General features: G+C 39.0%; 1 protein-coding gene across 4 annotated transcripts in view; it reads left to right on the plus strand.

The window, feature by feature from the left end:
- The window catches only part of ZMYM2 (zinc finger MYM-type containing 2), an 82,427-nt gene that overhangs the window by 19,447 nt on the left and 35,482 nt on the right, over positions 1-27,498 (plus strand). For 2 of the 4 annotated variants that reach the window (XM_066622665.1, XM_066622666.1), the window contains 6 exons: positions 221-1,052; positions 3,079-3,364; positions 5,533-5,698; positions 6,878-7,090; positions 23,064-23,214; positions 24,748-24,863. In XM_066622665.1, coding sequence (XP_066478762.1) covers positions 290-1,052; positions 3,079-3,364; positions 5,533-5,698; positions 6,878-7,090; positions 23,064-23,214; positions 24,748-24,863 — 1,695 coding nt within the window. In that variant the 5' untranslated portion in view covers positions 221-289. The remainder of the gene's footprint in view (positions 1-220; positions 1,053-3,078; positions 3,365-5,532; positions 5,699-6,877; positions 7,091-23,063; positions 23,215-24,747; positions 24,864-27,498) is intronic. The other 2 variants (XM_066622667.1, XM_066622668.1) reach the window with 2 other exon arrangements.

The raw sequence follows: 27,498 nt of genomic DNA on the forward strand, positions 1-27,498 counted from the left end.
GTCTGTCTTTAGTAGAGCAGAGAGTGGTCTTGCATACGGAATCTGGCAACTTCTAGATCAAACTCTGATCAAAGGCAATATGGTTTTGTTTTAAATATATGTAAATAATATAAACAGGTTAGTGCAGGAGAACAAGTAAAAGTATTGTGTTTATGAAAATGCTTTCTTTGAACACCTTGGAAATTGTATCATACTAAAACTGTTTTCCTTTTTGCAACAGTTTTTCTAGAAGTTCCACAAGGTGTCTGAAAGCTGACACTGGCTGAACACTCAACTGGGTTGAAGCACAATGGCAACCGGCCTGGCCAATGTAGGAAACTCGTTTGGAGGTCCATCTAATTCTCTGGTTTCTAGATCCAAGTTCCAGAGTACTTCTGTAGAAGATGACGATGATGTTGTTTTTGTTGAACCTGTACAACCTCCACAGATCTCTGCCCCACTGATGCCAGAGCATAGAAATGTCGCTTTTAGTTCTTCAAATAATGAAGAGCGCCATGGAAATGACCCCAAAGTAGTGACTCCATCAAAAGACTTGACTTCTCAAAAGGGAAGTATAACAGAGACTATCATTATTGATGATGAAGAAGACATTGAAACAAATCAGGGGCAAGAGAGAAATGATTCCAATTTCAGTGAACGAAGATTTCCAGAATGTAAAAACAGAGCCAGTGAGATGGAATTCTCAACACCCAGTTTTTCAAGAAGTAAGGTAAATGTAGGAATAGGTAATAGTGGTATAACCACAGAACCAGACTCGGAAATTCAGATTGCTAATGTTACTACACTAGAAAGAGGTATGAGCTCTGTGAATGTTGGCCGTTTAGAAAATACTGAAGGGCATGACATGAACTTAATGATTACACATGTAACATCACTACAGAATACCAACTTGGGAGATGTATCTAACGGACTGCAGTCAAGTAATTTACAAACATACACCCCATCTTTAACTTCACAGACCAAGACTGGTGTAGGACCTTTCAATCCTGGCAGGATGAACGTAACTGGAGATGTCTTTCAGAATGGAGAATCTGCAACTCATCATAACCCTGGTAAGATTGTGTCTTAAGTGTTTTGCTCATAAAAGTTGCATAATTCTGAAAGGGTCAGCTTGCGTTGGGTACACTTTTTCACATTGGGGTGAATTGATTTAAAATGATAGTGTAAATTGTTATACTGAGAGAAAAAATCTGATTCAATGTATTCAATAAATCAGTATGTGTACTAATTGGTTTCTATAACAAAGCATGTTCATTAGTGAAATAGATCTTTTATATCACACGGAAGCATAATTATCTTTGTTGTCCAGCTTTTATGACTTCTGGCTACACAAAAGATGTATAGATGGAGTGAGTGTGGGCAACTGGGAAACAAGTGGATTTGTTTAAACTCTCCATACACATGCAGGGACATGAAGCAGAATAAAATACTTAGGATAAATTATTTGAAGAATAAGGCTGTTATGCTCAAGAACTTGAGAACATGGCCCACTAAACTCTGTTGACTTGTAAAGAGAATGATAGTTACTGAACACAACACTGTTTTTCTTTGAGATCCAAAGTAAAAATTCTGTCATAAATATTCCATACATGGGGAACTTAACAAATTGCAGATCTCAAATAGTTACTGGGCATAAAATAAAAGTTTAAAATCATCCAAGTGGGTTCAGTAGATGATTGTTGTGAAAGATGATACCTGTCTCTTGAATTATAGTGCTTGTATTGACTTACTGCTTCTTGGGTGAAGTAGGAAAGCCGCAATAAAAAAATATACTACATGACCTATTGTATAATATTTATAATGCTTTGCCTCAAAATTCAAGAAGCTTGAGTCCTTAAAGCTAGAACATGTAGTGCAAGGGGTAAAGTACTTGAGAAGGTAGTAATAACCGAAAATGGCAACCAAGCAACATGTATTAGGAGGAAGGAAAAGAGAATCCTAAACATGGAAACAACATTTTTTAAGACAACAAGTTATTGCAGTCTTGGAATTATGTCTAAGAGTTGATATGGATCAGAAAAAGACAAAAGCATGTGAGACTCAACTGTTTAAGAATTAAGGGAATGTTTGGGAAAAGTGAGACACCTATGCAACAAAAGAGGAAAATGTGGGAACTGTACTCCAGCAGGAGAGATCTACTTGATGACAATACAGTGGAAGGTTGAAAACAGGATTGTGTGTATGTGCTTGATAAAAATTTGCCCATAGAAATAACAAACTATGCTGACATAACACATTAACATACTGGTGTGTTGGAATAATTTGTCTGTTAGCTGTTGAGAAGGACCAAGAATATATCAGTGAGTTGAAACCATATCTTCCAGAAGTGCTGAGAATCCTGCTCAGTCCTCAGCTGGTTTCTGATATTTCACTGGTCAAGTTATGCTTGTCTCTAAGTCAGAGGGATTTGAAGCTAATGACAACTAAGTATCTCAAGATGCTGCATTTCACCTGTCTACCCTCATGTGTATCACTGCTAGGAAGGGCTAACCAATTTCTCTAGTAGTTTATTCTTGCAAATATTTCTTTTTAAAAATGGACTAATTTGTGAACAACTCAGACTTTTGTGCTCCTGCTCTACCTTGTGCATAAGTTTTCTCTGTTTTTCTTTCAGCCCTAACAATATACTGCTAAAACATTAAGTAGGCAAACAAGAATTGACAGATTTTGGTACTGTTTGGCTTAACCTGTCTGTGAATCAAATAAACTTAATATTAAAATAATTGAACATTGCTGTTTCTCACGTAACCTTTTTTAAAGTTTAGAGTTAGATCTTTGAGGCTTGGGTCAAGCCTGTGCTAAGTGTCTGACAGATGTCTCACTCTGGCCTCCAAATAGATTGAAGATATATTGCATTCACTGATTTCTGTCACCTTAAATCTTACAATCAGGATTTTCCATTTGAGATACTGAGTGGAAGCTTTTTTCTAGTGACAAGTTTAAAAGGTTTAAATTAGTTTATAAGGTTTTGCAGTCTTTTGTAAGTAGTAGAGATGTTCTCATAAAACTAGAACAAAATTCTCTTGTAACTTGTTGTAAACAAATAGTTTACTCAGTTCTCTGTATTTTCTCTTTAAGATTCCTGGATATCTCAGTCAGCTTCATTTCCCAGGAATCAGAAGCAATCAGGTGTGGATACTTTGTCACCAGTGGCATCCCTTCCTAAACAGGTCTTCCAATCTCCGGGACAACAGCAGCCTTCTAAGCAGGTTAAAGTCACATGTGCTAACTGCAAAAAACCTTTACAAAAGGGTCAGACTGCATATCAGCGGAAAGGATCGGTTCACCTTTTTTGTTCCACTACCTGCCTTTCATCATTCTCGCATAAACCAGCTCCAAAGAAACTCTGTGTTATGTGCAAAAAGTAAGGAATATGACTTACTATATGATACTGGTCAATAAATCAGTATTCTTGTTGATTATCAGATAAGTCATTGAAGGTGGCTTATTTACATCTTGAATAATTTTTTTGTTTTTCCCCAATGTGGAGGTCTTCATTTCAACTGCATTGACCCAATTCAGATATACTGCCTATGGGGTTATATTTGCCATTCTCGTGTCATGTATAACCCACATTTTGCCTCTGGACTAGAGCAGAAAGCTGCAGATTGAATCATGGTTTTCAGTTCTGGTTTTTGTGACTATAATGCAATTCCAGTTCATTTTGAAGGAGTCTGTGCTTCACTAAAAATATAGGGCTGTATTCAGACTTTACACAAAACTAAGGACGCATGTACAAGGTCTGGGTCCAACCTTAAGCTTACACTAAAATATTCAAATATTTTTTCAGGTTAATGGACTGTATCCAAAAGGCTATTTTTACAAGAATGTATTCCAAATGTAGATCAGATTACATAGACAAGTAAATACAGGAAACACGATGTTATAAGTAGATCTGTTATGTCATAATTAGCAAAAATATTGTGAAACTTCTGATTTAAAACTGCTGTATGCTTCCATGAATTTAACTCATCTTGCATGATTAAAATATAGTTTGAACACGTTTTGCTCAATTATAAAACTGTAGCTTGATAACCATTCAACGTCTTTCAAGATTAAAGATGATTAATGGGCCTTAGCTTGGGTACATTTCAGTAGAAGAACTCGGGTTTCTGGTGTGAGACCAGCAGCAAACTGGTCTTCTATGCACAAGTATGAAACTTGCTCCTTTCCCCCTTGTTTAAAGAACAAAAAACCTTTATGATCATGTTGTGATTGATCTATTGGCTTCTCATGGCATCCCTTAGGGCTATAAACTGTACGTCCAGAGGGAATTAGCCACTCCCTTTGTATTTTCACTATTACATAGGACCAGTGTAGGCATAACGTGAACTCTGCACAAAACCATGATCTGCAAAATAAAAACTCGTTTATGGAATTACTTCTTCCTCTTCCCCTCTTGGAATCAATTTCCTTTCTGGCTTTTAGCATGCTTGCCTTGGATATGTACCAATGAAAGCTATTATAAGGGAAACCAAGTAAGGCAAACCTTGAATGCATTAATTGCACATGCTCTACAAGTTGCAACAATGGCTGCAGTTGCTGGCTTATATGGAAAGACCGTATGTTAACCATAGGTACACATGTGGTGTATAACCATGGTTGGTTAGGATAGCTCTGGAACTTGGAGCTTAAAAACAGCAGAGAAAATCTGTGTCAGGTCTTGATACAACTGAACACCTGTGTATTGTTGCTTCAGAATCAGCATGGAAAGATGATTCCAGTAAGAGTAGTAAAAGTGAACTTGAAGGTTTTTTCATTCCTGTAATTCCTCAAAATACACAGTTGAATATTTGCATGCCCTGGTTTTAATATCTATTTGTGAGTTGTTTGATTTATTGATATCACATCATTGGTACTTGTTTATTTGACCATCTGGGATTCAGAAAAATGAGAACTTTTGACATAAATATAGTTGGACTGTTTAACACTTCCTGTAAATTTTATGAAATATATTGGGTTATATCCTAGTGCTGCTTCTGTAGATGGAAACAGTTCTGTTTGTGTGAGTAGTTTTTACCTACAGTGGAGTTGACTCATGCACATTCCACCCACCATTCCTTTCAGTGAGCATATGTCCCTGAGTGTGAAATGGGAGGCGTGAATGGTTGCTCCCTCAGTCAGTCTTGGTTCCTGTGTGCCCCTCATAGTGTGATTCTAGTTTTTAAAGAAATATTGTACATGTTTGTACAAGATGGTCCTTAAGTGCAAGTGATTTAAGGGGATTTTTCAAGGATAATTTTGACTGCATGACTTTCTTATGCACTAACTAGAACCTAACCCCCACATAAGTTGTGACTTCACTGTATTCTGCAGCTTCCTATACTCGGCTTCTGCTGTTGAGGGTCAGGAAATTCTCTCGGAGTGGCAGAGAGAAAAAGATGTAGGTAAAATTACTCTTGCTCTGTTGCTCAAACAGAGCTGCTTGTGTGAACAGAAGATGCACTCTGGAGACAACCCAAATTTGGAATGTGGGGAAGTTTGTGGTGGTCACTAAAAATAATCTGTTTTGAAATGCTGCATGTCTTTCAGAGATATAACAACTATGAAAGGTACCATTGTCGCTCAGGTTGACTCAAGTGAGTCCTTCCAGGAGTTTTGCAGTACATCATGCTTATCATTCTATGAAGAAAAACAGAATCCCTCAAAAGGAGTCTTGAATAAGTCAAGATGCACTATTTGTGGTAAACTAACAGAGGTTTGTTTGCTTTTTTCCTATAATAATGTTATAACTGTTTTATATATTCCTTTAATTACTTTATTTCAGTAAAATTTCTTACTGTGCATAAAACTTTATTGGTGCCTTAGTCATTTTATATGCCATATATAATGTTCTGACATCATACAAGGTCTCTATCATAGCTCTGTGCTATGAATATTTACCCACATTTTCAGGTTCTTTGGATGAACTTAAGCCTGCTTTGGGTTAAGCCTGCTCTGACTTAACCTAAATAAGTCTTTGATATGCTCCTGTTTTATTGTGATTGTGGTAGTGTCTCCTCCCTGACATTTGTGTTAATGGTATTGCATCTGGTTTCTTTTTCATAGAAAGAGTTCTATATTGAGTAGCTCAGGTTTTCTGGCATATAAAGCTAATATGACCATAAAAAGATCTTGAAAAGATCTTTTGCAAGTCTTGCAAAGGAGCTTCTCTGGATTTTGTGTCACTCAACTTATGCAGTGTTCTTCCGCTATGTCAATAGTAGTTCTGTGAGCAGAAAAGCACCTTTAGATCTAAGCCAGAATATCTTTGGTTTGTGTGTATTGCTAGGGGGACGACGACCCACAGATCCAGTATATGCGATATCAGTTAACCATGGATTCAGTTTGCCCCCTGCACCATCTGGAGACTCTTCTGAGTCTTGCAGAGGCCATGTGTGTCTGCTTGCAGTCTCTGTAGGCCTCAGAATGACTATTACAAGTGAAAAAAGTCACATCCGTTTCTTTTTTTTGCAAAACCAGAAGTGAGTTTTTAACTTGTAATAGTCATTCTGAGGCCATGGGCAGATGCAGAGGGCAGCTGTGCTCCCCTCGCCTCTGGAGGGTAGGGGGACATCCCCCGTATCTGCAGATTCAGGTATCTGCAGGGGGTTCCAGAACAGAAGCCTCTCAGATACGGGGGTCATGCCTGTACCTTCCTTATGGTTTCTGTATCTTCAGTTCTCTTGTAAGAAAATTTTGGTAGAGTTTCTGATGTCTTATCCACTGTGTGTGTGTGTGTGTGTGTGTGTGTGTGTGTGTGTGTAAAAATTCAAATACCAGCACACTGTATTTCTTAGGTGTCATTTTCCATATTTTGTGAATATCTAGTTTAAAGTTATACTTGAAATTTTATCAGCATATATCGAATAATACATAGTAACTTTTTTCCCTTTAGATTCGTCATGAAGTTAGCTTTAAAAACATGACTCATAAGCTGTGTAGTGACCACTGCTTCAATCGATATCGAATGGCAAATGGTTTAATAATGAATTGTTGTGAGCACTGTGGGGAGTATTTGCCTAGCAAAGGTGCAGCAAACAATATCCTTATGGTTGATGGAGAGCCGAAAAGATTCTGTTGCCAAAACTGTGTTGGTGAATATAAACAGGTAATCTATTTCTTCCACTTGGTAATAAAATATTTCAATTCTTCCAATATACTAAAATCTTATGTTTAGCATTACAATCAACAGTAGTATTAATGTTTGTCAATCTAGAAGCATATTGCATATTCAGAAGTGAAGATAAAACTGAGTATGTCTAGTAGCTCCATCTTCAGTTACATTTTGCCTCTCTAGTCTGCCCATATGTTTTGATTCATTTGGAGCCATGTCTGTAGAATGGCAGGCATGTTTTTCTTATTTAGGTGAATTGATAACATTTAGGTTTTTAGTCTTCCATTTGTTTTGAACCTAGTGCAAAAAAATTCCACAAAAATTTGCCTGCTTGCGTGTAAGTTTTCCATGATTCAGCTATAGGTGTATACAAGGATGAACTGTTTGGCATATGTCCTCCAGTTAGTATATGAGTGTTTAACTGTGAGGCTGTTTCAATAACTTTCTATAGCAGGCTCCTTTTGAAATATGACAGTCAATTTCTAATATTAGAATTATTTACATTGTTAGTTAAGAAGCTAAGGGTGGTGTATGGTCAGGTTTTTTCACTCTATTACCACAAAAGATCTAGCATGGCGAATAAGCTGAGGAGGAGTCACTTGTCTGTTTCATCCTATGAACTGAAATGCATTTGAAACACCAAAATCCTTTTCTTTAATGTTTAATATGACATTTTGCAAACATTAAATTGAATCCAGTGAAGCAGCAATGGAAAGTTTTTCTCTTTTCCTCTTAGCTGCACCCTTCAAATAAGTACATAAGAACAGCTTTACTGGATCAGACCAAGGGCCAATCCAGTTCAGCTTCCTGTGGCCACCTGAAGCCTTTGGAGCAGACAAAACACAATGCGTGTATCCTGTTGCCACTCCTTTCACCTGGCATTTAGAGAGAGGCTACCTCTGAGATCTGGAGGTTGCATACAGTCATTGTAACATGTGGTGGACTTTTCCTCCATAAATTTATCTAATCACTTTTGAAAGACATCTAAGGCAGGTGCCATAACATCCTGTGGCAAGGAGTTCCACAGATATGCACTGGGTAAAGAAATGTTTCCTTGTGTCCTGGCTCTCCTGCCAGGGCATTCATTTTTAGTGGATGTCTTCTGATCCTATTTTTGTGTGAGAAGGAAGCATTTCCCTCACCCCATTCCATAAGCATATGTCTCAGTCATGACCTTTCTAGACTGAAGAACTCTGAATGTAAGAGGTGCTCCAGCCATTTTGGGGTTTCTCTTCTGTACCTTTTCCAGTTCCTCTTTGACCTGTGTCAACCAGAACTGGAAGCAATACTCCAGATGTCACCTTGCCATTGATTTGTCCAGTGGCCTAATAATTGGCTTGTTAAGCATGGAATTTTTTCACAGCTACCCCAGATCTGATTTGTCATAGCTCAGAATCCATAGCTTCACAAATTCACAAATGACACAGGATATAGTATGGAGATGGGACTGTGGAGTTAGTGGGAGTCTGCTGAAACTAGGACCAGAGGCACATTATGCTATGCAAGGTAACTCAGCCTAAGTTTAGCAGATGCCCCTCCACATCCCCCTATTCTGAAAGACCCCATTTTAAAAGAGAAGCACATGGCTAAAGTGGGGGGGGGGATGGAAAAATCAACTTGCACAAGTGTCTTTTCACTTGCGCCTCACTTGCGCCATATTAGGATCCAACCTAATATTGTTTCACCAAAGTCCTTTTAGGTTATCCCCATTTGAATAACTTCCTTTCTTTGATCAAGGTAATTTTGTTAGTCTTTTAACCTAGAGAAACTTTATATTGAATGAAGCATACTTCATGATCTTACTTTTTGTATTAACCTGTTCTAAATATTTAAAATGCTACTTAATTTTTTTAAATATGTCAATCGCACTACTAGAAACGTAACATGGGCCTTGTTGTTTTATTACACAGCAAAACAAAAGGGGCAAAATAGGTTATTCAAGATACTAAAAATGCTAGGCATATACTGAAGCTACGGAGAGACTTGGAGAAGCCTTGAATAAAAGTTCATGAAGGAACACAAAAGATACAAGAATAACTTGGGAGTTTCCCACACAGCCAAAAATTCGTTGCTGAAATTCCAAATGAACATGGAATTGTGGTTGAATGATGACTTTGTAACTTGTCAGTTTATTGTGACATGTACATTTCTCACCTGTATAGATGCTTCGTTCTGTTTTTGACGCATCATCCCATGTGTTTCAAGAGGATGAGGTAGCATGATATATGTAGTGGCCATTCTAAAATCATCTTTAAATCCTTGAGCTTTTCATTTCTTTTGACCTAATTCAGAGTGTGTTGAGGAAGGAGGAATGCTCAGTAGATAAGTTTTCCTAGGAGGCCTTGGGAAATATTTTGGTACTTGGGACATGGTGCCTTTCCTCCCTTTGCACAGAAGGGGATAACCAAAGAACTTTGTTGTGCCCTCCCTCTACCTTGCAGGCCTTTGGCTGGTTTTCCAGCAGTCTGTTTGACTGTTACCTGCAATGGGGTCCCATGCACGCCTGTCTTTAGTGGGATCAAGTGGACACAAACTTGTTATAGGAGATGTTCATGAGGTGTCCATTTCAGGTAATAGCTGGACATTTTGCAGTATGCCTGGCACTATATACATCTGGCCAAGAATTTCAGCAGGATCACTTCTCATGTGGAAGAGGGATGGTTCATTGCATTGGTCTGTAAATGGTTTGTCATGTTGAATTCGAAGTTATTTCATTTTTAAAAAAATGTAGGGAGATGGTTTGATTTTAAATATAGAATGGTTGATAAATGTGTGACATTTGGGTGCATGTAAACATAATCTAAACATTCTTTTAGATACTAATGTAGAAGGTTATAATCATAATTGACCATTTTTATATTTCTGGATGGGTGTGAAATGATTATAAGGGAATGTATACTTACCGTTAGCCTTGTAGATGGTATCATATGCCACACTTTTAGCGTTTGCCATTTAGCAATCGAGGCATCTTTATTTTTATTATGGCGCTTTGGATGCTTCTAGCAGTGGGCTGTGGTTGATCAAATATTTAAAGATTCTGGCACCTAATATTGAAACAGAGTGCAGTCACTTGATAAATTTTATCTTGAAATTTTTGCCTTAAACCTAAAATTTAGCTGGAGTTCCTAAGCACTGTAGGCTGTACCAAAACACTGCCTTAGGTTTTTTTTGGTCTTATGAGTTGTATCACAGCAGTACAAGTATTTTCATACTTATGTAGTAGGAGAAACTAGAACTGATAACACAATATTTGTACCGTATGTTAAATAAATAAATTTTTTTTCTCACAAATAACTTTTTTGAAGTAGTTGCTTGAGTTCTAGCTCATTTTGGTCTCAGATACTTGGTAGTTCTTAAACGGAATTAATGGATAACTAGCTAAGTAATTCTTTTGTTTGAAGTTTGCTCTTGTTTCCTTAAATCATGGTTCCCACAACTCTTTATGTGCACTGACACTATTATGTTGCATAACTGAAACATAATTAAACATCTTTTTGGTTTTTTATGAGAGGGTTTGATGTTTGGTCCTTGAATAGCTGGGGGAACTTTAACAGGTGCATGGCTCATCAATCACTGGTGAGGAAGAAGTGAAGAAGCTGCACTTGTTAATCCTCTTTCCTGTACAGCTGTTAAAGGCACAGGAGTCCTGTACAGCATCTCACAACCCCAGAAGACAGTCACTTGAATACCATCATTCTCCTTCACAAGGACAGCCTGGCTGGAAAAGGAGCCCTTGAGAATAATGTAGCTCTCTGCCTTCCCACATGATGGACAAGCTTCCTTCTTGGAAAACAAGCAGCCCCAAGAGAGGAGGGGAAGATGAACCTGCTCTCACTCTAGTTCTAAGTTGTAGCTTCCTGTTTGGTGTGGTCTGTAAATGCCAATACTGTAGAACACAGGGAGAAAACATATTGCTTCCTTAGCCTCAGATCTAGGAGTAGAAACAAAGGGAAAAGAGACATAGCATGTTACAGCTTATTTGAGTGGTTCCATAAAGATGGTTCATTAGTGGTTTCTTATAGGTGTGCGAATGTGAATTGTTTAATGCATTTTGTAACACAAAATTTATTTTATGAATCAGCGGGTGATCCTGGGCTTGTGCATATTGTACTATTGCTGTATAGTTGAGAATGATTGCTTAATGTCACTGATCATTCTATCCAATACCCATTGTTTTGGAGGTTTGAGGATACCCAGTAAAAACATTGGGTTCTTCATTTTGAGTGTAGAGCTTCATCCTGCATTACAAACTGCTTTTCAGATTTCAAAGAAACTTTGAAAAACAGTTTGATGTGACATGAGGCTTTACCAGTCAGATGAAGAAGCTAAATATTTGATTGCCACAGCAGCTGTTTAGAGCTCAAGCATAATGTTCATCTAAGAGGTGCTTAGATATGTTAATAAATGTGTCAGAAATGATGTACAGGTTGATTATCCTTATCCAGATGCTTGGGACGGGAAGGTGTCTAGATTTCCAATTTGGATTTTGGAATAATTGCATAAATACTTGCTCTTTTCACTGTTGCCCTTTTCACTGTTACCCATAAGGGTGTCTACTGCCTCTTTGTTATTTTTCAACAATGCCTGAACAGGTACACACCACAGAGCAGAAAACAGAACATACAGCCTGAACCTGCACTGTATGTGGGAATGAGCACAAGACTTTCTAGTGTTCATATTACAGAAAACAAGTCTTGGACAAAAATGTCTGGATTTTAGAATAGTCTGGATTTCAGATGTCCAGATAAGGGGTAATCTAGCTGTATACATTAGGCAGTTGTGAATGAAGCACTGTACATACAGGTGAAGCTTCCATATCTGGATTGTGCATTCAAGGATCTGGCTCAATGCAGGTCCCCTGAACCTGCATTCAGCCAGACTTGGTTCCACCTGCGCCTTTTGGAGGCAGCTGAAGCTGTGCTCTGGTCACCTCTGGAGGGCTTTCTGAAACCCTTAGAGGCAGCACATGTCCACTCTCCTCCTCTGCAGGCTTCACAATGGTTGTTTTGGCTGAAAACTGGAAGTAGTGTTTTTTTGGGCTGAATTGGCCATTCTGAAGCCTGCAGAGGCAGCTGGTTGATACTCACTTAAGGGACCAAAGATCACAATTTGATTATCTGTGATTTTCAGTGTCCATGGGGACTTTGAGATCCTCACGAATACCGAGGCCCCAGCTGTATTTTGCTGTGGTTTCCATGTCAAGTTATCAATTCACATGTTGCAGAATTGATATGGCTGTCTGGTCCTTGATATCTGTGCTACAAATGTACAACAAACTATTTCATCATTCACACTTTAGAGTGCACATGGTTATTTTAATACACATTAATGTTTGTATCTGATAAAGTAACACCTGAGCAGCACTGGACCATGTGGAAGATGGCAGTGTCTTGCTGTGTCTTGGGCTGCTGGGTAGAGAGACCTTAATGACTTCTTGTGTATAAACCAGGTTTGCGTTGGGGTGGTGGTGGTTTGCATTTCCAGCCATACATTTACTTGTGCGGTCTGACTTATTTCTGGCTTTTTATGTTTGGTTAATACTCTAGAGCAGTGGTTCCCAAAAATTTTAGAACTATGACCCAACAATTTATCACAACCCCCATAGCTTTTCTAGACACAAAGATAAGGAAAAACAAAAGCCCAAACCAGCTTATTCTTCATTATATTTATAATAAATAAAAATACTGATGCTATTTCCATGTGGTTCCAGTTGGAATGGCTGCAAAGCAACCAAAAGCAGACATTGTCCAAGTAGATAAGATTAAACCTGCAAGGCAACTGGCCACAGGTGCCCAGTGTTTGGTGCTAGAAATCACTTGCCTTCTCAATCAGACCATGTGGCTCTTCTTCAAACCTGTATACCAAGCATGTGCATTTTATTTTATTAGAGACTGCTTTGGAAGTTTTGACTATTTACAAAACCATCTACCTAAAATGGAACAGTTACTCCATAAAGTGATGCTAGAAATTACAATAGTCAAAATACTCACAGAAATGGAACATAGCAATCAGTACCAACTTAACTAATAAAAAAATGAACTCCAGGTTTCTAAAGCTCTGTTCTTCCTGCTGAAAAACAGCAAGGGGTTATGCTGCATGTCTGAAGTTCAAGGGAAGAGATGATTCCCTACTTCTTACTGAAGACAACCTACTGTCACCAATATTTGGATTAGTGCTGCTTTAACTGATCTTAACAGATAGGCTGAATGCCCATTTAGGTGAAGAGATGCTCCATGAAATGAAGAGTTGCCCAGTTCCATTTTTAAAAAGCATCTGGACAAATGTCAGCTAGTAGCTTATTAATAGTGCATTTTGTTTGTCTAGAAGTCAACAAGTGTGAATGACACTCCTCAGATCTTTGGCTTCCAGTAGGGGTAGCAGTTGGAAGCGGGCAAAAAGTATTTTGTCTGTAGCAGCAACCTGGTCATCCTAGAACAGAGCTTGATCCACAAATGCTTCTAAACTTCAAACCCAAGCTTAAGGGTGAATATGAAACTGTCTGGAACAGGCTATTTCCCAGCTGGTTCATTGTGCCTCCTGTCAGACAAGCATAAATTTGTCTGGACTGAACTGTGGTCTATTTACCCTCACCCAGTCTGTCACTGACACTCATTCATAGAGGCTGTTGCCATATCTGTTAGAAGTGAAAAGTTTAGGAGAGCTGGGTGACACCAGCATACTTTTGTCTCCACATTCCAGTTCCTAGTGGCTTCATGTTAAGTGTGAAGTAATATTAAATGGGGGGGAGCCTTGTAGGGTTACTCCCATTGTGTGTGTGGGGGGGGGAGAGCAGTAATCAGTGCTGTGTGTTACAGGTGTGAACCAGATTGCTCTGGAGAGCATGATGCTTGTCCATAATTATTGTGATAGCTGACCCATAGTCTGTGTCTCCTTTTTAGTTCTTCAAGCTTAAATCAGTTCAAAATACAGATTTGGAAATATACTTGTGTACTTGTCCTCTTTTACTTCCTTCAGCCTCTAGAATTGCCCATCTTTAAACACCGGTTCATAGTGAATGTGCAGCATGTATTCTGATAGAACTTTCATTGTACAAGATTCTAACATGTACAGATCATTACAGTCCCATGTACCGTCCCTTAGAGATCTATATGCTGCCAAAGATTCATTGCTTAAGAGCATAAGAGCATCACTTACGTAGCCATCCTAAGTTATACCCACTACTAGATATATCCTCCCTGAATTTGTCTACCCTCCTAGATGGTATCCTTCACATCTTGCATTCTATACACACTGTATAAAAAACTTTTGTCTTTCCTGAAATTTTGTTGGATGATCCTGTGTCTTTTGTAAATTAATCTTGAAAATCTGGTTTAAAATGAAATTGTAGCTTGATGGAAAAATCATGTCTGAAAACTGAAATTTGTAAGAGTCATGAATTAAGGGTACTTTCCTTTGTAAAGGATGAGTTTTAAGGAGGACACCTTCAGCAATTGTCATACACCATAGACATGGAAGTACTTTGTACTATGCCTTGATGCTAGGAGCAAGAGATTAGCAAGTCTGTATGTGTCACCCACTGATCTTGGTAACATTTAACTCCTGTTTTATCCTTGGTAATCACTGAACTCTGCAGCTGGCTCACCGCTGGCATGCACTGTCACAAATGTGCCATAAGGCACATGTGTGGGACTTAGTGCTGACCCAGCACCGGAGCTAGCCCAGTGCAAGCCCCCCCTCGGCAGGCGTTGCTCAGAGGCCGGCGGTCCGCTGCCCGGCACTCCCTGCAAAGCGCCAGGTCACAGAGAGGTAAGATGAGGCACGGGGGGAGGAGGTGTTCTGGGGCTGGTGGTGGGAGGGAGCAGTGTGGGAGGGGAGCAGAGATACTGCCATATCCTGACCCCCCCTTCCACCCTAAGTCCTGATAAGAACAGGTGCAGGTCCAATGAGACCCATCGGCTCTAGGGTTTACATGGGGCATGGGAGAATAAGCTTCCCCCTCCAGTAGACCCTGCACTACTTTCCCAACCCCATTGGATGCAGCAATAGCCATTTCAGCTCCGGGTGCTGGGAAGCATAAGTTTGAGCCATCAGTCAGTACTGTAGTCCTATTTGACCTCTGCATATCAGCCAGCCAATTGGTATACACATTTATTTGGGAAACATTCAAGTGGAGACTTTTTATTTTGTAATTTTCAATGTTGATCTAAAATTGTCTTGCATTAAAACAATTCATCCTGATCATATCCCTTCCTAAATCATCTTCCCATAGAAATGTAAAAGCCCTGATTGCATTAACTTTTTCTCATAAGGAAGGAAATGTGTTCGTTTTTCCGTTCTAGGATATATGTTTTGGGAGAGGGCACCCAAAAGACATAGTATTCCAAATATGCCTGTTCCACAAATATGTAAAAGCATTGCAAAACACAGATTTAACTCCTTTTGCAGTTCTTAGCATGGAGTTTGCTGTGGAATGTATTGACAAATATGTTGAATATCATTGACTTCCCTTATAACTGCAAAAACTCCACCAAAATTAAAGGGTTGAGGCCATGAGATACTGAAAAATATGTTCCACATTCACATCTCAGCAGTAGAAGCAAGTAGAGTAAGCTACTCTGACCTGTTTAAAGTAAGATTTCAGTTTTCCTTCAAGTTTCTCCCTAGCAAAACCAATTTGGATTTACTCTAAACATAACATGGGAATTAAGAGAAAATCAAAAGGTTCTAGTTCTTCTCTTTGGTCTATAGCTGTGTCTAAGAGCCTTGTAAGCTATCTGTTCTACCTAATTTGCCATTACCAACATTCCACTTTAACGCAACATCCTATTTGCAAGCTGTCCCCTCACAGTTCCGTTTCTATGTTGCCTGTACTGGAGCAGACATTCTCCCTGCATGTTGTCTTTCAGTGGTTACCCTATTCTTTCATCCATCATTAACTTGTATAAAGTCCCTGGCTTCCATGTTCACCTAAATACAAAAAAATCTACATTTATCTACAGTTCACCTTTTATTTTGAATTAGTATTTGACTATAAGAGCCCAAATTAAGAGATCTCAGATGGTATGTGTCTGATACCCATGTCAACATGATATTGAATTTTATTCAGATAGTTGAGATGAAACGTCTTTCTGTCACACAAGCTCTGGTTGGCCTATATGCTGAGACATGAATTGTAACCAGCATGTGCCTTATGCCTTGCTCAGTACAAAGAGCTGTGTGATATTTACTATCCTAATCCAGTTTGAAGAAGCAGGTGCTGATAGGTCAATGACCGCAACAGTATCTAATTCACCTGAAATGAGAAAAACATTTAACTTCCAGGCTGCCACAATAGCATAATGTCTGGTCTTGCAACAATGGAAACAGAAATAATGAAAAAATGGAAGCAAGTAATTTTGCTTTCTTTTAGCAATGACAGCATGATGGCTGTGTTAAGACGTAACACAGCGTTTGTCAATGTTTATCCTCTGCCATACCACTTTACATGGCCCACCTAAACTGAGTACCACCAGAAGTAACTGGTGATTGCATCATCACCAGTTCTGGGTTGGGAAACTAGGTGTGACATGAAAAACAGTGAGAGTCTCAGGGTGGACAGGAAGGCTTTTTTTGAGTGCGGAAAAGCATGCTTTGGAGCTCTGTCACCAAGCTGAGCCTCTTACTGCTGTTTGTGTTGCATTCCTGGTTTTGCTGTCAGGCAACAAGGGTGCAGGGATTCTACGAGTACCACCAGACACCATCTCAAGTACCACTGGTTGAGAAACACTGATTTAACACAATACTATGCTTTGTTTAAATAAAATCGTTTAAAAATTGAACCGAAGCCTCCCAGAAAACCATGGTTTGCTTATAGCTGGCACATCAAGGTATGAAACTGCAAATCATTTTGCCAGATGTGGTTTGCTGTTGTGTCTGAATTCACAAATAGCAATTGAGGGTAGCTGTTGGCCCAGAATTTTCTGCACCACAGAGACAAGTGATTAGGAAATAACATAGTGAGCAGCTGGAAAACTGAAGCAGTATCTGTATCATGATTTGCCTGTTGTATGGCCTGAGGCTCAGAACAGAGTATTCCAGTTAGTAGAGCCACCCATATTTTGGGTTACCACTGTTTTCAGTTACCGTAGGAAAATGAAAACCTTGACTCTTTAAAGACGGTCTTCCGTATATATGCTCCTGCTCACCATTCCTCAAAGTACTGTGGCTTTTTTTACCACTCTAGAAATATACAGTCACTCAGTAAACTTAATTGAAAATGGAAGCTCTTTCAGACTTACCAATAGTCTATTGATATCTTTTATCAGTAGTTTTACTGAATGAAAGTTTAATTCTCACCTGGAAGACATATGATCTCAAAATATGCTTTTGCAAGCATTCGTAAAATAGTATATCTATACAAGGTACAGAAGTAGACAGGTTACCGTAGATACTAGACCAGTGTTTCTCAAACTGTGGGTCAGGACCCACTAGGTGGGTCGTGAGCCAATTTCAGGTGGGTCCCCATTTCAATGTTTTATTTTTAATATGTTAAGACTTGATGCTGCCATGGTATGTGATTGCATGTTACAGACCTGTACTCTAAACAAGCTACTATGTATCTTGTTTTAACAATATAGTCAATGGGTCTTATTCCTGGGTAAGCATGGGTAGGATTGCAGTCTAGGATTGTTAAAAATTTTCCTGCTTGATGATGTCACTTCCAGTGGGTCCTGATAGATTCTCATTCTAAAAAGTGGGTCCCAGTGCTATATGTGTGAGAACCACTGTACTAGAGTATAATTAGTTCTTACTTAAGTTGAGGACAGGTTTTGAGCCAAAAATCATGAAATTTTCTATGACCCTCAGATAAGTTGGGGGTGTGTGTCTATAGTATTTACTCGAGGCCAGATCTTGAAAAATAACCTACCAGTAATTATTACCTAAGACCTGAATAGTCTTTAATTTTTTAAAAATATAGTAAAAGATTGTAAGATGCATTTTTATTCAATTTTTAAAATTCTGATCTTCACAACCTTTTTGTAAACACTATCAGAGTTAGTGCACTTAACACTATCGCTGTCAGAGTAAGTGCACTATAAACAACATACCAGTAGAACCATTAATCAAATTCTTCTTTAAGGTGCCTGGTGTGTTAAGCCAGATGCTCAACATAGAACATGCAACACATAAGTGGAAGTGTGCAATCCAGTTCACAGTGGAGAGACAAGCAACAAGGAATGAGCATGACCAAGCATAGCTACACATAGTTGCAACCCTATTTACTCAGAAGTAGACCCATTGTTTTCCATGGCTGTCATTCTTAAATAATGGTATACTGAATTGTAACCTTGGATTTTGTTTCAAATGGAAACAAGGATTACATCCTGGTGTTTAAAAAACACACAAACATTTGCAAAATGGAATGAGGGTGCAGAAGGGTCTGCTAAAGAGAATGAGACTTGCTTGAAGCCTTGAGCCCTGGCTTATGTTTTTTTCTCAGGTGTAGAATAAAAGGCTAACTTTGACTGAAGCTTGCCCTGGAGAGGTTGCCATGGAGTTTAATAGCCCTCTAATTATCTCTGCATTGTCCTCTTGCTTCTCCCCTGCCTCCACTTGCCTGAACAACCCTGACCCCTGTGACTTCACAGATAAGGAGAAGAGATTATCTAAGCTTGATTTTTTGGCAGAAATTTCTCAATTTATAGAGGAGTATATACATTACTAGAGGTCTTCTCTGGGTAAGGGAACATTTGTTTTCTTACTTGGGATTAAGCCTCTGAACCTCAGACAGATCTTCTCACACCAGTAAAATAGCTGGTGCAAGTCCACGTGGCCTGGGTGGGGGATCAGATCTGGGAAGAGGATCAGGATTTGATGGGGTCTGGCAATCTGCCCTCCACCTTGCCCCTGTTCCACCCTCCCCAGAGCACTGCATTCTGCTTCCCCCGCTGTCTGTTGACGGGCCTTCTCTGAAGGTGTCACTGTGTGGGCTGCTTTGACCTGTCCACCAGTGTTCCAACACACATGGCTTTCTGTGCTGCTGGAGAGGTTTTTATGACTGCTGTAAGGCAGTCTTCTCTGGTGCAACACTTATTCTGCCAGTGGATTAGCCAATAGGATTGGGTTGTTGCCACTTCCCAACTTCTTGATCTTGGAGCTGCTAGTAGATAGATTGTAGCACCATGCATACATGTAGAACTTTATGAATGTATTTGGCAACATAGTTCATTTATTATTTTATTTTTATTATTTTATTAATTTATACCCTGCCTTTTTGCCCAACGGGCACACAAGGCGGCATTACAAACAATTTAAAATACAACATTAAAAACAATCATTAAAACAACTTACAATAATTAGAAATCTAAAATCAGGTATGCCATGCTGCCAAATTAATCTGAGAGCTAGTCTCAAGTTTTGTGGTTTCTTATACAAACAAAGTGTATCTGGAAAGGAAATTGGCAGCTTGAGAATCTCCAAACTTTTTGTAGACAAAATATTTAGAAACACGCTGAGATATGTTCTAAAGCAGGGGTCTCCAAACCCGGGCCCGGGGGCCAGATGCAACCCATGGCAAACCTCTATCCGGCCCGCGGCTACTCTCTTCTCCCCTGAAGCTTCTAGCCCACTCAACTGAACATATCCGGAGCTGTGCTCTGGTTGCATCTGGAGGGTGTTGTGAGGGCTGGACAAGCTGAATGAATGAGCCCATTCATTCATTTATTCACTCATCTAAGTTCCATCTCTTATTTATTTAAATTTTATATTTAAATTTTTTTTTTCCGGCCCTCAACGCTGCGCCAGATATTTGATGTGGCCCTTTGGCCAAAACGTTTGCAGACCCCTGCTCTAAAGAATGCTTAAGATAAGTCTGGGCACAGCTTTCAATCAAATTTGATTTATATGCAGTTCATAGCTGATTCTACTGTGGCAGTGTCTTTTTAGGCGCAGTCAGAGTGGGGACAAATTTCAGAAGTCACTTATACCTGTCTACATTTTCTTGTATGACCTTGTAGGTTCCACCCATATTACTTGATAGATCAATACAGGGGTCTCCAACCCAGCCTGGGGTCCAAATCCAGCCTTTGGGAGAATTTTATCCAGCCCCCAAGGTTCCCCAGCTTCACAGCTAAAACTAACTCAAAAGATGCACTTCCAGGTATATACCACATTCAACCACTAGAGGTGCCAAATGTAATGCAATGTAATGGAATAATTTCTTTCCATTACATTACATTACATTCAGAACCTCTAATGGTTGAATGTGTTACATTGAGCACATCTAGTGGCTGAATACACTGATGCTGATATACAGTGATATACTCTGATGCTGAGAGACCTGGAATATAAATATTAATATAATGTTAAACTTAAAATGGAGCAGAAGCTGAGACAAAACAAGTTTGAGATTTGCCTTGTAGGTTGCTTGATGCTTTTTCAAAATCCATTCCCCCTCTTTTCCTTTGCAAAATAATTTTGCCCACTGCTCCCCTCCTCCTTCCAACCCCACCCACTTCTTTTACTCAGTCAAATTCTCAGCACATCGGTCCTCCATGTATTTATATGATTTATTTTCCAGCCCTCGACACTGTGTCGGATACATGATGCGGCCCTTGTGTCAAAACATTTGGAGATTAATAGGAAAGCAGAAATATGTTTTCATTGGTATAGAAGTGGTTTTATTATATGAAAGGCAGTCAGCTAGCACTGCAATACAAAAGAATGTGTGAACTTTGGAGAAACTGTTCTAAAGAAACTAGAAGTGCGATACTTCATTAGTCAATCATAGTAAGCATAATAAACTCCTATAAGAAGTCTAAAGTTCACCGTCTCTATTAGTGCACTTCTTAGTGTTACTCTTGTATCTGATGAACTGTTGCTCCCTGAATGAAGTGACTTGCCCTTTGAGGCCCTCTGGAAGGCCCACCTGCAGAAGCTTTTTGTTTTGTTCCCCCTTTTTCTGAGCTAGAGTGACCTCTTTTTAATGTTCTGTGAGTTTTACCTTTTTTGTTTTTGATTGATGCTATTTGTCTCCTTTTTCCATTTTTTTTAGTTCTGGTTTTTTGGATTTTGTTCTGGTTACTGTGAATTGAACTTTTGTAATTTTAGTTATGATTCTGAATTGCCTTGATGCCTCCTTTGGCAAGGAAAAGCAGAATGTAAAATATTTTGCATAAAAACTGATTTTAAAAAGCAATCTGAATTAGTGGTCAAGTTTTACCCTGAATGTACTACAAACTTCTGATTTTGGGGGACTAATTCATAGTTGCACTCAATTACAATCTTTTTCTCACACTGTTTGCTGTTTTAACCCTATGGTGCATCACAGAGGAGCAATAGTTGCTTGTGTGATAGGTTACCTAGAGTGTTCCATTTTGTAAGAAGTCTTACTGCATTAAAAAGTGTGGGGCCTTCCATTGCATTTTTCATGACACTATGTAGCCTTTCTAATAGGGTTTTCTCTTCTGGATGACTTTTTCTTCTTGAAATCTTCTGAACTCTACCTGCAATGTCCATGAGTTCTATGTGGTTAGATGTTACAGGTCATATTTTTGTGTTTTTGCTGAGAAAGCATTGGCATGCAAACTGAGGCATGTTTAATAGGAGTTTACAGTCCAAGTGAGGCAGATGAAATTGAAAGGCGTTGGCATTTGGTTGGATGCAAAAGTGTAATGTCTGAGATTTGCAAATGGAGAGGCAAACTATGGGGGTCTTTTTTTTTTTAAACTTTCTCCTCTTTTAGGGTAATAGTCTTCTAGGTAAAGCAATGGGTTAAAGTCTAAATACAAGAAATAATCAAGCCTGGACTTATAACTGGTCGCCAACAACTCTAAAAGCAATTTGAATGCCCAGTTTTGCTGTGGAAAGCTTGCTGGAAGGCAAAAGAGTCTTGCGATTGTGCCCTCAGATAAGATTGCTGTTTTCTAATATTGGGGGGGGGGGGCGACGACACATGACCTTTTCTATATTTTTCAAAACAAAGGAAATGGCACTTAATACACAATAAAATATTTTGAGACCCATCAGGTTCTGATACGGTAAGTCACATTAAGAAAAGATTGCTGGAGCCCAGCCTGCTGTGGCCATTGTAGAAACCATCCATTAATCTTCCATTCCTGTAGCATAAGACACCTTTTCAGAGAGCTGCCTAGATACAGCTCTGAAAACAGGCAAAACCATTTTTTAAAATGTTTAATGCAGTACACATCTTTTAAGTTGCTGCAGAAGGTATTCCTACTCTCACAATATTTTATTTATTTGCAGGCACATGTACATTTAGTACAAGTTGTTCATTTTGGATTTTCTATGCCCATCTACTTGGCCTTAAATGTCATTGGTACTCTTGAAGTTGTTTACAAGCATGATACATTTGAGTAGTATATTTCTTGAATTCCCAGACATGAGACTAGCCCAAGCCCGCATGGACCTCAGTGGGTGCAGAGGATAGCATAGTGGGGAAGTGGACATTATACCCGCACCCATTCACCAGGTCGAAATATCCTGTCTCTTTTTATTGGGGACTCAGGGCCCAATCCTATCCAACTTTCCAATGCAGTCTCAAGGAAAGAGAACAAACATTCCCTTATCGGGAGGAGGCCTCTGTGATTGCCCCCCTACTACTGTATGCAGCGCACACCCTGTTGTGTCTGCTGTACCACCGCTGGAATGTTGGATAGGATTTGTCCCTTAATCCTTGTCATCATTACTCCTGAAAACTGAGGGGTAAAAATAGCGTTAATGGGCTGATTCCAGGTAACTTCTATACACGGCCAGATATCATTTTAAGCACGCTGAATGTGTGAGTGTGAAATAAGACTGTGCGTGTCTGTGGTAGGCAGATGCAATCACATTTCAATCTGCAGACTTTGAGATATGTATACATCCGGCTGCACTGTGTTGTGGCTTCGCGTTTATTATCTGAGTTTGGGAGAGGGCAGTAGAAAATTCCTGAATGCCTGTTTATAGTACAACTATTTGAATCAGTCATAACTAATGTCCTTTTTTGCTTTTTTTATTTACTTTTTAGAAATATGGCAAATTAACAGCTTGTACTGGTTGCAGAGCTCAGTGCAGGTTTTTTGACATGACACAGTGCATAGGACCTAATGGATATATGGAGCCATACTGCTCAACTGCATGCATGAACACACACAAATCAAAACATGCAAAATCACAAAGTAAGTGAAAAGGGTGATGTGTTTTCCATCAATTATGATAAAATTATTTTCCAAAGTAGGGGAATCATGTTTCTTTTGTTGCTGCTGATTTCCTTATGAGAAAATGCTGAAAATGGTTCTTGACCAAATTATATTTAGGACATAAAATATCTTGACTATGTATATCAGTTGTATATGAGCACTATCAAGCTTTGTTCCTTTTACATTTTTTAATGCAGACATGTGCCGCTTAATCACCGCATTACAACGGACTGCATTTATGACGGTGGTTGAAGCACAATAAAGATGCTTTTAATGTGGCAGTCAGGTCTCCCATAGCCTGTAGCAGACTGTCTGTTTATACAACAGAGAGGCTTGTAATGCAAAGAAGAGGCAATATATCTCCAGTATCCTGTGCAGCCAGCATCTGGCAGGGAGTGTCTGTTGACACAGCAAAGGCAATAGATTGGACTGAATGTTCATTTAATGACCTAATCGCATAACAATGGGGATAGGAGAACGTATCCCTGTCGTTAAATGGTGCACACCTGTATTTCAACTCACTATACAGCTACAACTTTTCTTTAATTGGCTTCTTAATGGTATCAGTTTCTTTCTAGAGTTCGAGGCTTATTTTTTTATAGCAATATAGGAATATTGCTGAGGAATCATCACTAGTTCCAGGATAATCTGTGTTAATCTAGTTCAGTCTTTGGTAAATACTGCTGGGATCTGCATTATGGCATTACCTTTTTCCTCACGTAGAAAGCTAAGCTTGCTTAGGACAGGAAATTCTGTAAATAGATGGAGATTGTAAAAAATAGGGGAAGGACACTAGATGAATTTTTTTTGGAGTTAGAGTTATCAAAGTAAATTTTGGTAATTGTGTAAAAGCGTCATACTTAAAGATAATGAGGCGTTATTAAGCAGAAGAAAATGTAATGATGTTAGATTTGGAGTCAGTATGTCAGCATGTCAATAAATTGATTGGTCTGATATTGACAACCTATTATTTGATCACTGTCAAATATTTCATGAAATGATGAGGCTGATGACTCTTGAAGGATTGACCTATTGCCTACATTTTTTGGAATGCAGCATTTCTTTTAAATAGTTGCTTGCTTTTTTTTTTTTTTTTAAATTGAAGTCTATGGTAGACTGACCATAGCTTTTTGGGCTACATGCCACTGAAAAAATACGGTTCAATGAATAATTGACATCTGTAGAAATCTTATCTAACAAAATTTCAAAAAAATTGTACTGAAATTAAAATTTAATTTCTTTGTGTAACAGTAAAAGTTAACTAATTTCTTTTTTGTAATTAGCACGCACATCAAATCTGTTGATATCAACATAAATGTTTTTAAAATACTCGACCATGATGTGACAGCATTTGAAGTGGTGACTTTACTATAAACCTTTTCTAATTGGTGAAATATCCAACATAATGAGATGCAGATTTCACACTGATGAAGTTTTGAAAAATGCCAACTTGTCATTCATAACCTTGTACATTTACATTTATTTTCTTTGTAAACTACGTTTTTCTTTTAGGTATGGGAATTGTTTGCCACTTTTGTAAGCGAAACTCTTTACCTCAGTATCAAGCCACAATGCCTGATGGAATACTGTACAACTTTTGCAGTTCCAGTTGTGTAGCTAAATTTCAGGTTAGCTGCTGTGTTAAATCTCTTCCTCCCTGGGTATATATTTTTCTGTGCATGTCTGTTAGGTACTCTTACATGTTCATCTTCAAGAATTATGTAGCTACTAATACAAGGTAGAAGACAAAATACTGCTAAAAGCTGGTCGTTGTAAACATAAAACCAACTGGTCGTTGAAGTCTGCTTGAAAAGAAATTAGCCTTCTATTGTGCCCTTATGTTGGTTATTGGCTCTTCTCAGGTGTAGGTAATTTTCAAAGGGTGTTTATGTTGTTAACTTTTCTTTTCTAGCCCTTGTGTAGACATTCACTACCTCCTTTCTCCCACCTTGCGTCTGTGCATGGTGAGATTGGGAGCTGTCCACTTGTTCCCCCAACCTTATCAAGGTGTACATGGTTTGATGTTACACCATAAGCAGCCCAGTGTGTGGAAGGTGTTGACTTCTGGACTCCTTTTGACAGTCTGAGAAAAACAGAATATTCAGAGAGGGCCCTGTATCTGCGGATCCAGTATCCGCGGATTCACTTATCCGCGGATCAGGTACTCAGCCTCATCCCCACTCATGCCCCCTCCAGAGGCCAGGCTGGTGCAGGTACGTTCTGCTCTCCTTGCCTGCAGAGAATCTTCTGAGCCCAGCAGAGGCCGTGCACATCTGTCTGCAGCCTCTGTCAGGCTCAGACAGACTCTTAAGAGTCAAAAACATGTGACTTCTGGTTTTGTTTTGTTTTTTTTGAAAAACCAGAAATGATGTTTTTAATGCCTTAAAAGGCATTGGGGGGCCTGAAGCCGCATGTTTTTGACTCTAAGAGTCAGACTGAGCCTGGCAGAAACTGCAGAAGGATGTGCGTGGCCTCTGCTGGGCTGTCAGGAGGTGAGGGGAGCAGAATGGGGGAGGGTGGTTTCACTTAACAGTGGGTGATTCCAGAACGCCTGTAGTAAAAAATGGTGTAACCCATTTTTTTTTAGAGATAAACAGTCAACTTATGCAGATAATAATAGTATTGATTACCTGATGTTTATCCTACTGTCAGCATTTGAAGCTTGAATTTATGTGTATGCTTTAACAAGGTGTAACGAGGCATTGTGCGCATGCTTTAACAATAGATACTGTATTTATTTACATTACAGTAGTTGTACCTGAGATGTGGCTAACATTATAGCTCGACAGATGGGTTTAAATGAGAAATGGGATAAATGTTTATGCTGCTTGTGATCTGTGCCTCTACAGTAGTCCATTGCTTGTTCTTGGGTTTTTCATGTTTTACTTAAAGGAACAAATGTGCTTTTATCACAGGGGCTTGTTTTCAAATAGTCTTCTCTGCAAATAGGTTTTGTTTATGTATGAATGTATATAATTTGTTAATCATTTTGACTAGATTAGGTGCCAGCTAATGAGAGTTGATTATAGATAGGTGTTTCGTTGGTGTTGCTTTATTTACCTTTTGCCAACTTTGTGTAAATGAAGAAGATATTATTCTCATTTCCAGTAGGCTTAATCCAGCCAAAGCTAAATGCTTCAAGATCTTTTGAACTTGGGGAAAGAGTTTTAGGCAACTTTCCTTTCAGTAGGAAAGTTTAAGCCTGTTGTAAGAAAGATTTCCCTGTTGGAAATCAGTGGGTCTTACTCAGCTTGTTGTAGGTGATGCCCATTGCTTATAGACTTGCAGACTATGTTTAGCTTTGTTCAAGTTATTAACAAGAAAACCTAAATGTTTTGGACCATTTCAAGAAACGGTCTTGATTGTCCTTTCACATTTGACATTATTAACATTGACCTTATTAACAATGACTTCTAAATTGGGAAAGTTCTTCTCATCTTCCAAAGAAAATTTCCATTGACTGAAACATAACTTTGGTGATATTTCATACAGATGCTTTTGCTCCTCTTTGACTGTGCCTGTCTTTGAAAATCTACAAATATATGTATTGATGGCTTGTTTTCTAAGCTAGCTCCTTTTTAATTTAAAATGCTGATTTAAAATACTTTTGAAATGACTAAAATCTATTTTACCTGCACTTGCCTTGTCACACTATAACCCTGACCTTTATTGTCTTCGAAGCCAAATGTACCTTTTCTGTAAATACTGGGCAAAATTGTCATTAGATAGTTCATATTTTGAGCTTGATCTTTAATCTGTTTGCATGTTATCCGTTAGACTGCTTTTGGGCTACTCCTTAAGTTCCTATGCTTATCTGTCTTACCTTTTGGTCTGTTTGAAACATGAAGGTGAATGATTTTGTCTGCTTTTAACTATACATTTGGGCTGCTCTAATGGTTGCTTTTGGAAGGCATGGGAAGAGTCTGAACCCCTGTGGTTATAAGGTCATGGACCTAAATCAGCCAATAGATCTTGCCTATGTTAATGTAATAGCAATAGTAACATTTAATCCCTGGGGGCTGGGGATAAGAATAGGCCCTCAGTTTGGCTGTACTTGTCGTAAGAGGCGACTGAACAGCCACCGGGTAGATGGGACTCGTTAGCCTGGGAAGGCAGCTCATCTAAGAGAAGGAAAACTCTGATCCCAAACCCCCACTGCCTTGTGGCTACATCCAGTTATGGAAAAGGCTTCAGGAGTCAACCTCGAGGCAAAATCCGGAGCCGGAGTCCCTGAGGCAGTTCATGGCTGAACACAGTCACGTT

Source organism: Tiliqua scincoides, chromosome 3, assembly GCF_035046505.1.
Source record: "Tiliqua scincoides isolate rTilSci1 chromosome 3, rTilSci1.hap2, whole genome shotgun sequence".
NCBI lineage: Eukaryota > Metazoa > Chordata > Lepidosauria > Squamata > Scincidae > Tiliqua > Tiliqua scincoides.